Here is a 15,530-nt window from a genome sequence, read left to right as displayed (position 1 = left end):
TTACACTTGTTTCAGTTTATGGCGAAGAAAATGTCCATTTGACTAGATATTACTTTATAGTAATGGGATAATTTTTGAGGGAATTTTCTGAATTCCTGTTTTCATGCATGTGTCATACAGAGCAGAATAATGTGGCTCTGATGAGCAATCAGGGTGGATTCCTAGACTTCCCATCGCTGACGTCACTGGGGTCCTCTTTTGCCAGCAAACTACTCAAATCAAAAGTGCCCCAGCGGTAATATGGTGTGCTTTATTTTCCCCCAGTTCCTACAAAACAGGACGTGCAATTTAAAGGCTGTGAACAGATTGACGCTGTCTCGAGAGGCCTACATGGATGTAGTTTAACTCTTCATTATATGACATCATCTCATATTTTTTTTTATCCCCTGACCTAAAACCTACAGAACATTTGCGTTGTTCCGATACTTTTTTTGGCAACTGAACCTGATTCCAATAAACGGCTGTGTGGTATTGCCTCACTAAACCCACAGCGTTTATGTAAAAATATGTGTATAATTTATCTATATTCACTAATATCGATGCTGGGGAAAAAATAAGAAAGGTATTCTATTTAAATGAGATGGATTTTCATTCGCACTATAATATTTGGTCATTTCCACCCAAAAGTATATTTTAAAGTAAGCATTTTAAAATGTTCCTGTTGAATTTTGCAATTAGAACTTCACCACATAGATAACTTTCAAGCTTTAGTGGGCTAAAAAGCTCGAACAATACTATCATCATTATGTGTGCTGCTTGGTTTGTGTGAGGAAAATGTATTCAAAGATAGGGCAAATTCATCCACAGTAATTGAACTCTTTCGCTATTATCGGAATGGCCTTTGTTGTCTCAATTTGGTAGGGAAAAATGAAATGAAAGTGAAGACTAGTCAATAATTGAGAGACTGGCTTGGAAATTGCATTCAAATGCTGCCGGGTTTGCCCTTTGGAGTCATCCCAAACCCTTTCTCAATCTCTCAATTAACAACCTCATTTGGATCTGTCTCGCTGCATGTTACAAAACACATTATTCAGTTTGACAATATAAAAGTACCTGCCTTATGAAGCAGATTGAGAGCGGCACGTACAAACAACACTTTCTTAGCAGATTTGCTTCAGAGGAATACATTACGGGAAACAAATTAGTCAGCAGGCAAGAAGAATGCCAGCACAAATGGCCCCAGCTCTTATTTGCATCGTGGCGAGATAAGTGCAGCCATTAGAAGGTGAACGCGTCCCTGCAAACGAGTCAGCCTTTCAAAAATAAAAATAAATAAAAAACACAAACACGACAAACGATCCATCTTTTTCAAGTTTGACGCGACTCCGTAGCTCCCGTCAACCGTTTTCATCCCTTTCCTTCTGACCAGTGTGAGTGTTTGGAAGCGTACATGTGCATGAGATAGTGAGAAAGAGGGGGTCGGGGATAAGATGGGAGGGGTGCTGGTGGCGGAGAAGGTGGGGGGTAAAAGGGAGATAGAGAAGACAGAAAGAGATATGAGGGGGCCAGGCTGGGCTGTCTGCCACCCAGGCCCGGAGAACATAAAGAGAAAAATACGGCCATAAAAGCTCTCTATGACTATGAATACTAATACTGAGCCAAACCAAGCGTGTCTGTCCTTCCTCTCTCACTCTCTGTCTCACTCAGACAAATGATGCGGTTTCAACATAAAGCACAATTACGGAAAGAGCCACCCTCCGTGCAACAATTTAGGAGGATTTTGCGCAAAAATGCATGCGTTTTAATTAAGTCGTCCAAATCATTTTGACTCGGAGGGGCAGGCGGCGATCGGACGATCGTTTGCTGCCCTCGCTGGCTGTCGTCGTCAATGGCAGCTAACGAGTCAACCCATTATTCAAAACTTAAAGGGACGGATATAAACTTTATGACGTCCATCGCAGCTGATGTGTACTGTATTTTCTGGACTGTAAGTTGCATTTTTAAAAAGAATTTAGTGGGGGGAGCATTGTTCTCCATTAGAGGTCAATTAAAATTGTGATTTGCATACTTGAGAACAATGTGGAAACTAAGCATTACAACGTGAAGATGTCTTCCAGGAAAGCTGTCTATCGACCACAAAGCAGTTTAGAAACCAACCCACAAAACAGCAGTCTTCATTTTCGCACATTTAAGGTCTCGTGAGCAAATTGGAGTACCTCAACCATCATAGTCCCAAATTTCCATATTACGCTATCAAAATTTCCACACACTTATCTCCATTTTACGGTCAGGCGCCCCTTACAAATGGGGGTACTTTCATAGATGCCCCCATGAAGGCAAGCCTTCCTTGACAAATGTTAGCAGGACACAAGCAAAAGTCGTAATCTCTCAAGCATTTCTAATGAGTTTTCTACTACAATTATTTGATAAGAGCACACGAGACTGGAGGCGACGTGCATGATACACTAGCTGCTACCTCAGAGGTGAGCGCCGTGGCGCATGACACATTGAGTCACCCAGAGACACGTTTATTTCACACAACTAGGGGCTTATATCTTTGCGGGCAACATTGCTAATGATAACATGAGAGGCTGCGTTATGATCATCAAGTTCACCCAAATTACCAACTTGGCTTTCTATTCCCAGCCCACTAACGCAACACACGCTTGCACCCAAGCATTGACCTCCCCGCTGCAGCGCTATCGTGCAATAAACACGCTTGAACTCAACTCACCACACTGAGTCCCAGCTGCTCCCTCCGCAGGTAGGGAAGATTCCTGCGCTCCAGGCTGGCGAGGTAGTGCTGCAATCTGGAGTAGGTGTAAGGGTAGCAATAGGCAAACTGGTACACGTCGTCCTCAAGATCGAAGCAGAAGGCGAATGACATGACATAGTTGCGTCGGTGGTCTGGGCAGCGGTAGTAGTACACATTTTTTTCTGGAAGTCTCTGCCTGTGAAGGTAAAAGAAACAAGATAAGTGATTGATGTGAGGATTAGTGCAAAAGGTCAACACGTGACTTGAGAAGCGGTTTGTATTTACAAAAAATATTTGATTCAAAATTAAAAGTCAATGTAAAGCACCAGCATCTACACAAGTTTGAGGTAATAAAGTGAAATAATAACCATACATCAGAAATGTCATCAGCAGCTCACAGTGGCCTTCAATTCTGTTCTGCACATATGTTGACATTCAAAGGCAAAACTCGATGCTTATCAGTTTAGCAAGTTTATATTTTATGTGATCAAATTATGCTGAAGAGTTCCTCTGTTGTGTTTTCAACACACAATGTATAGCACATTTCAACATAACGTGCATTGAATCACTGGATGCTAAAATAAAGTTAAACTTTCATTGTTTCATTACTTTCATTACCACTCCCGGTTGATTTTGTAAAACTGGAAATAAATGTCCAACCCATTTGGACTGTGGGTTCAAAAAGCTTGTACAGAAAAATATATCCAGCTTGGGTGAAGTATATTTACATTTTAACACAAATACTTGAGACCTGCCTAGCACTTAGCTAACTAGTCTAATTAACATTGTAGAAATCTAATAAATAATGTAGAATTGGATTTAAAAAAAAGAAGTTTTCATTATCAATTCTAGAATTATAAAAAAATAATAATAATTCAGCTGGAGAACAACATTGCTAGCAAACAATTGTAGTACCCATACATGTCAAACAAAACTCTCCGACCTCAAAATTGCAACAGAGGCGTGCCTTTTGTTTTAGGAAAATACGTCACAATGCAATAATGTAAATGTGTTTCCCTTCATCGTGACTGCCTCACTGGGCCGTGAGATGCATGCTGAGTCGCTTATAGGCCGTGGTCTAAATAAAGCGGACTGCTCTTTGCACCTCCTGCAGAATCAATGGGGTATGGGCTTGTATCACCGCAGTGCACACAACTTCTCTGCTTACGCGACATGTTTTCTGTTCACACCCTTCATCCGTCTGACGTTGTCTTCCTCTCTCTCCTGTTTGCACCTCACGCCATTGAGGCACAGTGTGAAGGGTGTAGCAGGAACGCACGTGACTGCCATTGCATCCTTTCCCACCTCGTCGGTTTTGCCACTTTCTTCCCAAAAATCTGCGTCGCTGTCACATTCTTAGGGTTCTGTCGGTAAAAAGTCCACGCTTGGGGAAAACAGTTCCGCCACAAAAACTCTCGCAGTCGCTAGGAAAAATTAGGATAAAGGCGGACGAAGATGACGGATTGATGGGTTTGGGATGCTTGGATCAGGAAGAAAGGTGGTATGAGGAGATAAGGGGAAGATAAGAGAGTGGGGAGATGGCAGATCCTGGGTTGATATGCAGGAAAGGATGCGGGTTAGCTGTGTACAGGGTGGATGTGTGATGGCAGGGCCGCCTGTTGTGAGCGAGCATTTCTGGCACGAGATGAGATGAAGATGGTATCTGGTTTGTGATAGGAATGGGCCTGACAATCAACAAACAGGACAGACTGCTCAGCACTAACTCTCTGAACATCGCTGTCTAACTCAGCCCGGAGGAAAGAGGCAAGAGAGGAAAGACAGTTTGATGTGTTTGTTCAAGCACATAATGTATCAAAATAGGCGACAGATAAAAGCCACCTTAAGAGTTCAGTTCGGGTTGCCACAGCTTGGTCTTCTAATCCCTTCCTATTGACAAAGGCAGTGATGATTCTCTACTCACTAATCAACAGACTGCAGTGTGTCAGGTTCCTCCCTTTAGGTACCGCATGCTACTCCTGCAGCTAGTACCCCCCAAAGGGACGGCACACGTCAGTTATTTTGGTATCCTTTGTGACGTTTGACAGTACTGCACATGAACTAAAAAGCTGAACTGTTGGCTCAAAGAAGGAAGGGATTGGAGCGTTAAGAGAGGAATGGATTTGCATATGGTGACATGTGTAGAATGTAAATGCAGATGGTGGCAAAAGTAAAGAACAAAGCACCGTAGGACATCGCAGAACACTGGAAAATAAATGTTACCGGGTCTGGTCATGTAATGAATATTCTTTTCAAAAACATCCATTATCAAAACAGACAACCCAATTTGTCCAAATGAAAACATAAACTCAATTTTCTCACCAGGAAAACACATTTTGATTTTTTTTTTTCTCATCGTAGAACTTGTGGCAGATTTAAAAAAAACTCGAGATGGTGAATAGAAAAAAAATTGAAAATAAGCATAACAATCCAAGTAGGGACTGTGTAATGGTGGAACAATCAATGTGGTAGTTATATTGCTTTGTTAGGCATTATCGAATTGAAATTAATATGTAAAACATGTATTAATATTATTATTTCAATATGGAATTTTGTCAAATGAGAACTTTGGAGTCCCTTTGATAGATGCTTGATCCTTTAGAACTCAGTTCAAGTGGATAAGATGTTTGTCAATGGCCTTGAATGAGTTAAAAACCTGAAAAACGGCTCAACGAAAAGTAAAAGAAAATACTTGTTCTAAGGCCCCCACCATTTTCCAGACTGGATCAAAATGAATTTATATCATGAAATACCTGTTGTTTCACAAGTGCCGGTACATTGCAAGGTCAAGACACTTTAAAAACTACTAAAAGCGGATGAAGAGGACCAGCCTCCTCCACAAGGCATGTTCATTGAACTCTTATCACAAGCCATATTTGCACATTTCTTAGCTTATTCTAGCAAATTCTCTCATTTTCAACTTATTCGTTTCAACAGGGCTCGTGTGACCTTGCCGAAGACGGAAAAAGTCTTGGGTATTGATTTTAATTACTGCAGCTTGTCATGGCATTATAGTTATAGGCCAGGGAAAAAATGCTCTCCGACTTCATATGGAAAGTGGTTGCCCGTAAGGCCCGCTTAAACAACACAGGGAGGTGTGCCAGCTTTAAATACCACACACAGGTAAAAATCGAAAAGCTGGAGGAAAACACACAGTCCCCCCCGGTTTAATCTAAGGAGGGGCTGCTCCCGTTTGGCAGCTGGCAATTTGTTTTATCTAAATGGTACCTTCTCCCTGCCCATCTCGAGACGTGGTACAGTGCTGTTGCTCCCAAACAGAATTATCACTATATGGGATGAGGGCAAGGTTAAAAAAAATAGACACTTTTCTACCAGCCAGATAAGACGCTCACACATGATTTTACAATTCAGTGATTCCAGAAACACAAAGAGAATTCGACAGTCATTCATACTGACACCGAATGTCAACAAGGTCACAAAGTGAGTTAACTTTTGGAGACTGCAATAGTAAATGGATTAGAAATTGTGGTCTGGCTTTCATTGGATTGATTGATTTTGACACTCTAATACCAGTAAATTATAATGGGTACAATTAAAAGTAAATAAGATACTAAATGAATGGTATATGTTTAATGTATGATGGCTGTTTTAGACCAATTATTGGATGCAAAATCCAACTTAAAAAACACTACACACAAAAAATGCTTTAGTTTTGTCTGGCTGACATTTATCTTAAATATTTTTTGTCCTAAACATTCCATGTTAAGTTACTGCACCCAGACAGCAAATGGTATGTAACCAACTGACATGGATGAAAACAATACCGTTGCTTTTATTTCTAGGTGGAAGTAATTGGAAAACCGAGATAACAAAATAGTTGACACAGTTGGCCGTTAGCACGGCGTCCCCATCCTTAGCTCCGAACTTGGCTTTTCTACATTGACGTGTGGGCAGATGTCGTGAAGTTTGAAGATGAAGGCTTATAAATTGGTAGCTTTCACACAGGCGACACCTTGTCTATATTTCAGAATCAATCAAGCGTAGAGGACACGCCAGTCAGAGCTTCCAGAGCGCTGTCGCAGACAAAGGCGAGAAGGACAAAAATAACACATATCCACACACTTTTCACTATATTGTCCGCCTCGCTGTTGTCTCGTTCAGCTTGTCAAATGTTCATCCCATCAACAGTTGGGAAGGTTGCATGTTTTCCAATAAGCTTTAGCAGCTGTCCTGCTCTGGAGATTCCCAGCAGGCAAATAGCCAGTTTGGAAAACATTTCACACACAGTGACACATTTCTTCCTACCCTCCAGGCAATTACGTCTATAACTGAAGGGCCAATGTGACTTGACAAACTGAAACGAGTACATATGTAAGATTATCTTATTGTTGCAACGACTTCATTCACCTAAAACCCAACTTTGAAGATCTTTACGTGTATACATTGTATTTGCGCGTTTGTACAAGACATCAAATTCAGTTCTTGGGGCATCAGTCTTCTTTCTTATGCAAATTACCCATTGGGAAGGTACTGTTTCCAAGCAACCTTTTTTTCTGCATAGCATTTTGGTAGAACTGCTTTAAATGTGATGTGATGGTACAGTGTATTTATTCGACTACGCTTCATTAAGATTGAGAGGATGAATACTGCAGAAAAAATGAACAGTAGAATCTCAAATACCCAGCACAACTGGTGGACTACATTCTCCATTGAAAATAATAGTGATAGCAACATGTATGTGACATGTTTTTTAATTTCATCAGATTGTTGATGTTCTTATTTGTTAATCATTTCTTAATACTCAATTTAAAACACAACTAACTCATGTAAAGATGATCACATGATCATAAATTGGGCCCCAATACGATAATGTCATTGGATCATAATCAGGAGAAAAAGATCGGGTTTCAGTTTTAGTTTTACTGAGTAAAATTGATTTAATGACTTGACTGATCTGTTATTATTGCACTTTTTCCAACATTATATATTTTTCACATGCATTTATTTACTGTATTTAAGAATTCATTCATTCATCTTTCGTACCGTGCATCCTCGCAAGGGTTGCAGGGATTGCTGGAGCCTATCTCAGCTTGCTTCAGGTGAAAGGCAGACTACAATCTAGACTGATCGCCAGTCAGCCGTAGGGCACACAGAGAGACAGACCACCATTCGCACTCACAATCATACTGCCACCAGCGGGAATCGATGCCTGAGCCTGCTCGCACCGAAGTCAGGCGAGTGAACCACTACTATTAAAACATAACTTGTGTGCAACATTATTTTGTGCTTCAGATTTTTTTCTAATTGTCTCAAACAATGCTGCACTGAAATGTAATAAAAAACAAACAAAAATAAACTTCTTTGACTTTGTAGAAACAGTATTTCTAATCAAACAGTATTTCTAATCAGGTGGTACTTTTCTTAAGTCGAAAGTACAATGAAAAAAACCCATCCGAAACGTTATCTATTGTTACGTGCTTGTAAATATGTCTCATGTTTTCACAGATATAGATTATTGGTAAATCAATTAGTAAATGAATTTGTTCAAGAAACTCCAGAGGTAGCGACGCCAAAGCGAACTTTTGAAGTGATGTTAGCAGCAATCACATCACACCCACTGAGTTCCATCTGACATGGGAATATGCGGCAGCAGACATTAAATGTGCAGGAATTTCCATAAAGCACTGAAAGCAGTCATAAATCTAAGATTCTCATCTGAATAAAACACTCTAGGGAGGAGCTAGTTTGTTGGGTTGCCGCTGTATGTTAAATACCAAGTGCATAAGCGAGGCTGTTAATCCTTGTATGATCTGTTTTCTTTGCCCTTGTTTGTGGAAATTCATCTTCCTTGGTGACTCATATTGTCATGTTGTTTTTTTCCATGACAATTTTTACTTTTCTGTGAATTTGAAAGAAAAAATAAACACTTCTGTTTTCCTTGGAATAAATTATGCTAAAAATACTAAGGCGGGGGTTATGAAGTTAGTTTTAAGTTGCTGTTTAGACTGTTAAACTGTTGCACACATTTATTAGAGATATTTTTAAACCTACAGGAACATTTCAAGAAGTTATGATAGCGTAAATAACCTTGTTTCATCAGTTTAATTCAAAGAATGAAACTTAAACATTTTACAATTCATGCACATGCAATTCCGTCCTATTTTACTTTTCTTGGAAATATTTTTTTTCTGTTATCTCAAATTATTTTAGCTTTAAGACATCATCTGCAAATTATTATTGCTTTTTTTTTTCAATACGGCGAAAAATATTTCACTCTGCATAGTGAATTTGCATAATGGATGTGTCTCAAATGATTGATGTTCTGAAAAAGATGACATTTCTTAGATATTCCAATTAAAGCTCACGGGACTGGTATACAGTCCCTCTAAATGACATTTTGCAATGCAAGCTAGGTCAGTTTTAGGACCGTATTTTGCTACATGACCATGTGTTGTTCGCAGTAATATCTGAATAGCAGTATAGTGTGCATACTACTCATATGACTGTGCCCAAGAGAACCATGTAGATCAAGGGTGTCAGACTCGGGTTGGTTCGCGGGCCGCTTTAACGTCAACTTGATTACACGTGGGCCGGACCATTTTAGATATAATATTTAGATTTTTTTTTAAAATAAATGGATTAAAAGAACTGGATTAAAAGCCCTGAATATTCAGTTTTTTATAGATCTAAAACAATGTTTATTTTAGCTTTTTTTTTATATATATTTTGAGATTTTACAAAATTATTTTTGAACTAAACACACAGAAAAAAATGATTAAAAAATTACAATTATTGATTTAAAAGGGGGAAAATCAGGAAATTTAATATACATCTATTCTCTTCATTTTAATTTGATCCTAAAACAGAAAGTCGGCACTCATGATTTACTTTCCCGGGCCACACAAAATGATGTGGCGGGCCAGATTTGGCCCCTGGGCCGGCGCTTTGACACATGTGATGTAGATCATGTATTAGTTTGTATAATCACTGTGTAAACCATAATATTGCTCTGAGATAGCACACATGTTGTCAATCTAACCCAACCAAATTATTTTACTAACTCTATCTGTTGTGTTTTTTGATTGGCGTAATCTTTTGCTGGTTTTGCAATCAGTTCTAATAGTGCTATGCTGGCGCTATTGTTGGTGCCTGAGCCTTCAGCCTCGTTTTGTGTACTCAACAATAACAATCTGAATCACAGTGTGCCAAACATAACAGAGAAAACCCACAATGAGAAATCTACTGGTATTCTGCCATCGGCTGCTCACACCTTTCACCTGCTTCACAGAAAATAAACATTTTACTCATCACAACCTGCCGTACCAGTGTCTGCTTAGGGATCCTCACCGTTCCATGAACCCTAACAACATCAATTCTAAACCACCCAAATGGTTGAAAGTAGTCGTTAAAAAGCAAAAGTATTACTGAATACATTTTCGGATGGATTTTGGTTTTTAAAAAATCATGTACTATTGCCTTACTTTAAGAGTGTTTTGCGAATTGGCATAGCTCGTTACTTCAAAAATTGAAGGAATCAATAGGTTTTGTTGTACTACTTGCGAAAAAGTCATGACAAGGTGAGCTTGTGTTGTCGCTGGATATGTTTAAACTAGTCAGTTGGGCTTACCCTAAACTACTTGGTCCTCTGTGGTTTGTGGGCCACGGTGGCAATTAGTAGTAAGCAGATGATCACTGTGCTCTCGCCATTGTGCCGCCACCAATCCCTCGAGGGAAGCGGGGCAGGTGCACATTCGTTTAGAATAATGGGACAGCGGGGTGAGGGTACAGATTAAATACAGGCACGTATTCACAGAAAGAATATCGAATAGACACTCCTATGTAATAAAGCGACGAGCGTTAAGCCCCTGTGGTAAACAGAAGAATCGTCCGTCCATTAATTGTGTGATGCAGCATTTCCCTGGGTGCAACATTATACTCCCACTGCATTATCAGTGCGTGTTCGCGAGTGCGTGTGTGTGGAACGGCGGGCCGTACAGACAGCTTGGCGCCATGAAGACTGAGTCATAAAAAATGATGTCTCAAGACAATATAGACCAAGCAGGATACAGCACATGGGGACTACCACACATTTTTTGTCCTATCTTGATTATATTCACAATTTTTTAAAACTTGTTTAGCTGTATTTCTATCTATGTTTGTAAAAAATTAGTAGTTTTTTCACAACGGCGTTCATCATTGTAAGTTATCATCAAGCTAGCAGAAAATCGAAAAATAACATTGAATAAAACATGTAATTTTCTTTGTCTCTTCTTTGTTTGTCCAACACCACTGTCACTGACATTAGACCAGAATTAAGATCATGCATGAAGTGGCTTAGGAAAAGGAAGTCTGGGCTACCCCTGTTGAAACTGCTAAAACTCGAACAATTCCGGTTGAACTAATTTAAAAGGTTTACAGTGCACCCTACTTGAGAAGCCCTTATTTGCACCGCTGAGATGCACGCAACTCTTTGTTGTGGCTTTCACACAAAAAGTGCATTGAATAATATCAACACTGGTTAATGTGAGCGAAAGGGAAAGCGTTGGTGATCTCACCGTGTGAGACTCCCACAGTGAGTCAGATGGGTGATGTCGGAATTTGCATCAAACTCGCGGATCCTCTCTAGAGTGTATAGGTGTGTGTTTGTTTGTGTGTGTGTGTGATGAGGTCACACAAACTGATGAGATCATTCTCTCACATGACATATTCTGAAATAATGTAAATCCCTTGCAGGGATGAGCTCACCTGCTCTGTCGTTGATCATTAAAAGAAATGGGGGGAGAAAAGAACGTCTAAGAACAACAGGGAGTTTTATTCCTTCTCCAACTATATCAATCTTTTTTTAAGTTGCTTGTTTGGCTTGACGCTACGAAAATGACAACTATATTTTATTGTTTAGTCTGCGGAGTGGTTTGAATGAAGTAATTTGGACTTATTGAAAGAGATGAGAAAAGAAAATGGATGGATAATGATTTTCCATCCCTCCTTTTTCTCAAGCTCACAATGTCCTCATTGGAGTTTTGGGCATGTTGAAGCCAATTTCAACTCATATTAATACCTATGGACAAGTTCCATTGCTTGATGAAGACACATGCATGCTTTAGGAATGAGCTAAGAAGTCAAGAGTACATGGAGTAGACTTAATAAAGGCAGCTAGGCAAACAACTACTTCAACTTGGGAAATTATGTCTATTCATAATCAAGTTAATTGTACACTACTATTTACAAAGTAGATTTGAAAAATTTCAAGCAAATCAAGTTGAATTTAGCTGTATGTAACTTGTTTTTCCTCTATCACAGTGTTTTTTTGGGGTGGCTACTGTCATTTTAAGTGTCTGCGTATAGTAACAAAAAAAGCGAATAGAAAAGAAGAGAAAAAACTCAGTCTAACATTCACTATATCTCTATAAAATAAAGTTTAACCGTAGCATTTCCCAACTGAACAGAGGAGAAGTAACAGACAGCATCCTCTTCATTTTGCCCCTGTGCCCCCACAACATCCATTTCTCCCCCCATGAGTCTGCTGCTGGTCTTGGCATAAAGATGCTAGCCTGTCTATGCACATTTCCCTCGGTGCAATAGCAGCAGCTGGGGGCCTCGCTGCCCTATCTGCCCCAGCAGATCAGTCACACACACACATACACATATACACAAACTGGCGTCACCATGTGTGTGCCAGGGTGTCATTGCGCACAGGTGGCGATTGTGCTGCAGGGATGGTATGGGGAGGGGTTGGACCAGCGCATGGCCTCTCAACAGCCAGATGCTGCCAATTAAATACTCTGGCCACCACGGGTGCTTTGGTGGGGCTAGTCTGGCATCTGCAAATGCCTCTTATACAAGCGGGATTCTCCGTTACAGACACTCGACAAATTCTATCAGCATCTTTCAGCGAGTGTAAACTGTGAAGAAGATGCACAAATCTCTACCCCACTGCGGGTATTTTTTTTTTCATCATTATTTGAGTTTAAAGTTAGTTCATTCTGCACTACTTACTGGGTAGTAAGTATGTTTCTGAAAGTCTACAGAAGGGAAAAACACACAACTTTTGTCCAAAACATATATATACAGGTGAAGAATAAAACCGTCTCAAATCACCCATTGGTTTTACTTGCGTTGGGATTGTGTTCGTGTGTCAGGCTGTGTTTGTGATTACACTAGACAGAAGGAATTACAGGCTATTACAGGACAGAGCCAGTGGCAACAGCAGAGCCACACTGCCCTTAAAGGCTCTTAAGAAAAAAAAAGTCAATCATTTCAGCTGGAAATCACAGCTGCCTGTTGTATGTCAAGTATAAATACATAAAACAAGTATAAAAGCATAGCATGTCTTATGGTACTTATAGTTTATAGGTTCATGCGACAAGAAAGTGCCGTGTGTTTGGAGGAAAAACATACACTGTGGCCTAAAGACAAGAGTGCTATATTTCAAATTTAAGACAAGCCGTGATATGTTAAGCATGTCATGAACAAGCTTTAAGACCTTGAGATGTGTTCAAACAAACCATTTTCCTATAGGACCTAACCAAGGTTAATTTAAAAGGGACAGAAAGTGCCGTTATGTGCATTCTATCAGAAACACATTTTTTCTTATGTGTAAAAGCGAAGAAAAATGAAATAATGAAGTGTTTCCAGAAAGTGGCAATCTTTAGTGCGGGCAGCGATCTTGTCAGTGCAGGTACTATTTTAGCCAATCAAATAAAAGTATACCAGTTTGTTCAATCTTTCTCCTGACAGCAATCCTCACTAGGCCTCACTAGATTCAACTAGTTCAAACGGATTGGACGTCAAGTAGTGACTTCCCTGAAGAAGGATGATTGGACGTTAATCATAGTCAATAGTATGAAAAAAGCATTATGGTCTCCATGATACTTTGAGCAAATGGCTTTTATATGAAAGTCATGTTGTCGGTCGGTGCCTTTAAGTTTCTGAGTCAAACAGTCTCCAATAGAAATCATTTGGTGGGTGTAACTGGTGGGCATTGTTACAAGCGTTTTCTACCCAAACATGATGATAATGGATCTCCAAGTTGAAAACTTTCTTCAAAATCTTTACTGAATGTTTGTCTTGACTTTCACTTAGCAGTGGCTGCTGACAGCGGGAAGTATCTTTTCCATCTCTAAGCTTTAAGTTCTCTGCAAGGTTAAATGGATCCGCCCTGAAATTAAATGGCTTTTTCCTTGGCTACGCTCCTTAAAGGTCAGTGAAAAATGTCCCCGTGGTCGCATAATCTTGCTCGGACTGAACAGAGTAAATCCGCGTCCGCAACCTTTAGTACCTGCAGAAACTACTGTGTAATGTCAACTAAAATCTGCCTCTAATTTTGGTTTTCCAAGTAATTCTGCATTGCAAAAATAAATAAATACAATAACTCAGTGACTAATGTTAACTTGTTCGCCTATCGCTGTCAATGGCACATTGTGTTAAAATAGGCACAGCAGATTGTAAAATAAACCAATAAAATTCTTATATTTTCCACATGCGGTATCTAAAGCCAAGCAGAACGCCATGTTGAAGCATAATGATGCGAACAGAATGTTCCGCCGGCATCCTTGGAAGGCAATTGCTGAAAGTGCATCATGTCAGCTCAAGTCATGCGTCTGCACACAGAATAATAATTGTCTTTTTGCAAATAAACAAATGACAGCGCTGGAAGAACAAGTGAGCCACAAATAAGACTAGTTGCTTCTCATTGTTATTGTTTATTGCTCTCAAGATGACACAAGATGAATATTTTATTTCCTCCTCCGGGAGGCCATTCATTTCCTTGGACCAAAAAACGCATACACGCGCAATTGATTTGTTTGTGATGTTACCAATCACTACAAAAAAAAACTGCCTAAAAAATTAAAGTGCCTTAGCAGTCGACCCCCCCCTACATAGGTACGTGCTCATCCATCAGACGAGCTTCCTCCCTTGCGCTTGTGAGTGACAGATGACTTGTCACAGAGCTAAACGGAAGAATATTTTACTGCAGATTGAAAGAGGAGGAAAAAAGGAGAGACGGGGGAGAGAAAAAAGAGAGAGAAATTGCTCCATTACGCCACAAAGGTAAATCATCCCGTGTGCTGGAGATCACAGGTTATACACGCACATGCTTGCACACACACAAACGTGTCCTGGTATGATGAATCCTCCTCATCACTTTGTACTTTGGTTATGGCGTGGACAAAAGTATTGAGACTGATTTTTGAGTCAAATTCAAGGCATACTATTTCATAAATATATATTCTTTGGTTGGTTGGTCATAAAAATATCAGTGAGTCGACTGCCAATGAGTGTGGGCCATCTTTATGACAGCATCAACTATCTCAGTACATTGTGGCTAATGCAGTATAATCCAATACTCCAAAAATAGCCATATTGAGCACCAATAGAGTATCGGATCTGCACATCACTAATAATTTCCATCATTTCTATATAGTCGAGCAGAGGATGACTGGTTGGCGCAAAATATATGGTACAAGAAAAATGGAGAAACTCCGTCACACTTACAATACCTTTAAAAATTCCCAGGGATCGTAAAAATATACATGATTTGTGGTCACAGTGTTTATCTACACTCTCAGGATATCTAAAGAATTGGACAGTTTACACTCGAAAAATCTGTCACGTCTAACATATGGGAACGCATAACCTGCAGTATGAACATAGCCTTGGTGTCTCAAAATAGTGACCCATCCTCCAATTTTTTCAAGAGAATATATAGACTTGAGTTCACTTCAACATCTGAAAATATTACAACATTTGACAATTTATGGATGAAATCATTTTCCAATGGGCTCACTCTATAGAAAGAGTGTTCACAATATTGTCTGAACATTTTTTACTTATTCCCCTGAAAATATCACAACTATTGCCCTTTTTTATTTCATGG

The 15,530-nt window shown here is 39.7% G+C and overlaps 1 protein-coding gene across 1 annotated transcript in view; it reads right to left on the bottom strand.

The window, feature by feature from the left end:
- agbl4 (AGBL carboxypeptidase 4) overlaps window positions 1-15,530 on the bottom strand; it is a 212,241-nt gene that overhangs the window by 100,872 nt on the left and 95,839 nt on the right. Inside the window, exon 5 of the mRNA XM_077607305.1 lies at window positions 2,675-2,891. Within this exon, the coding sequence (XP_077463431.1) occupies window positions 2,675-2,891 (217 nt within the window). The remainder of the gene's footprint in view (window positions 1-2,674; window positions 2,892-15,530) is intronic.

Source organism: Stigmatopora argus, chromosome 8 (genome assembly GCF_051989625.1).
Source record: "Stigmatopora argus isolate UIUO_Sarg chromosome 8, RoL_Sarg_1.0, whole genome shotgun sequence".
NCBI classification, from domain to species: Eukaryota; Metazoa; Chordata; class Actinopteri; order Syngnathiformes; family Syngnathidae; genus Stigmatopora; species Stigmatopora argus.
Note: the sequence above shows the minus strand (reverse complement) of the source record. Positions and strands in the feature narration are given on the sequence as shown.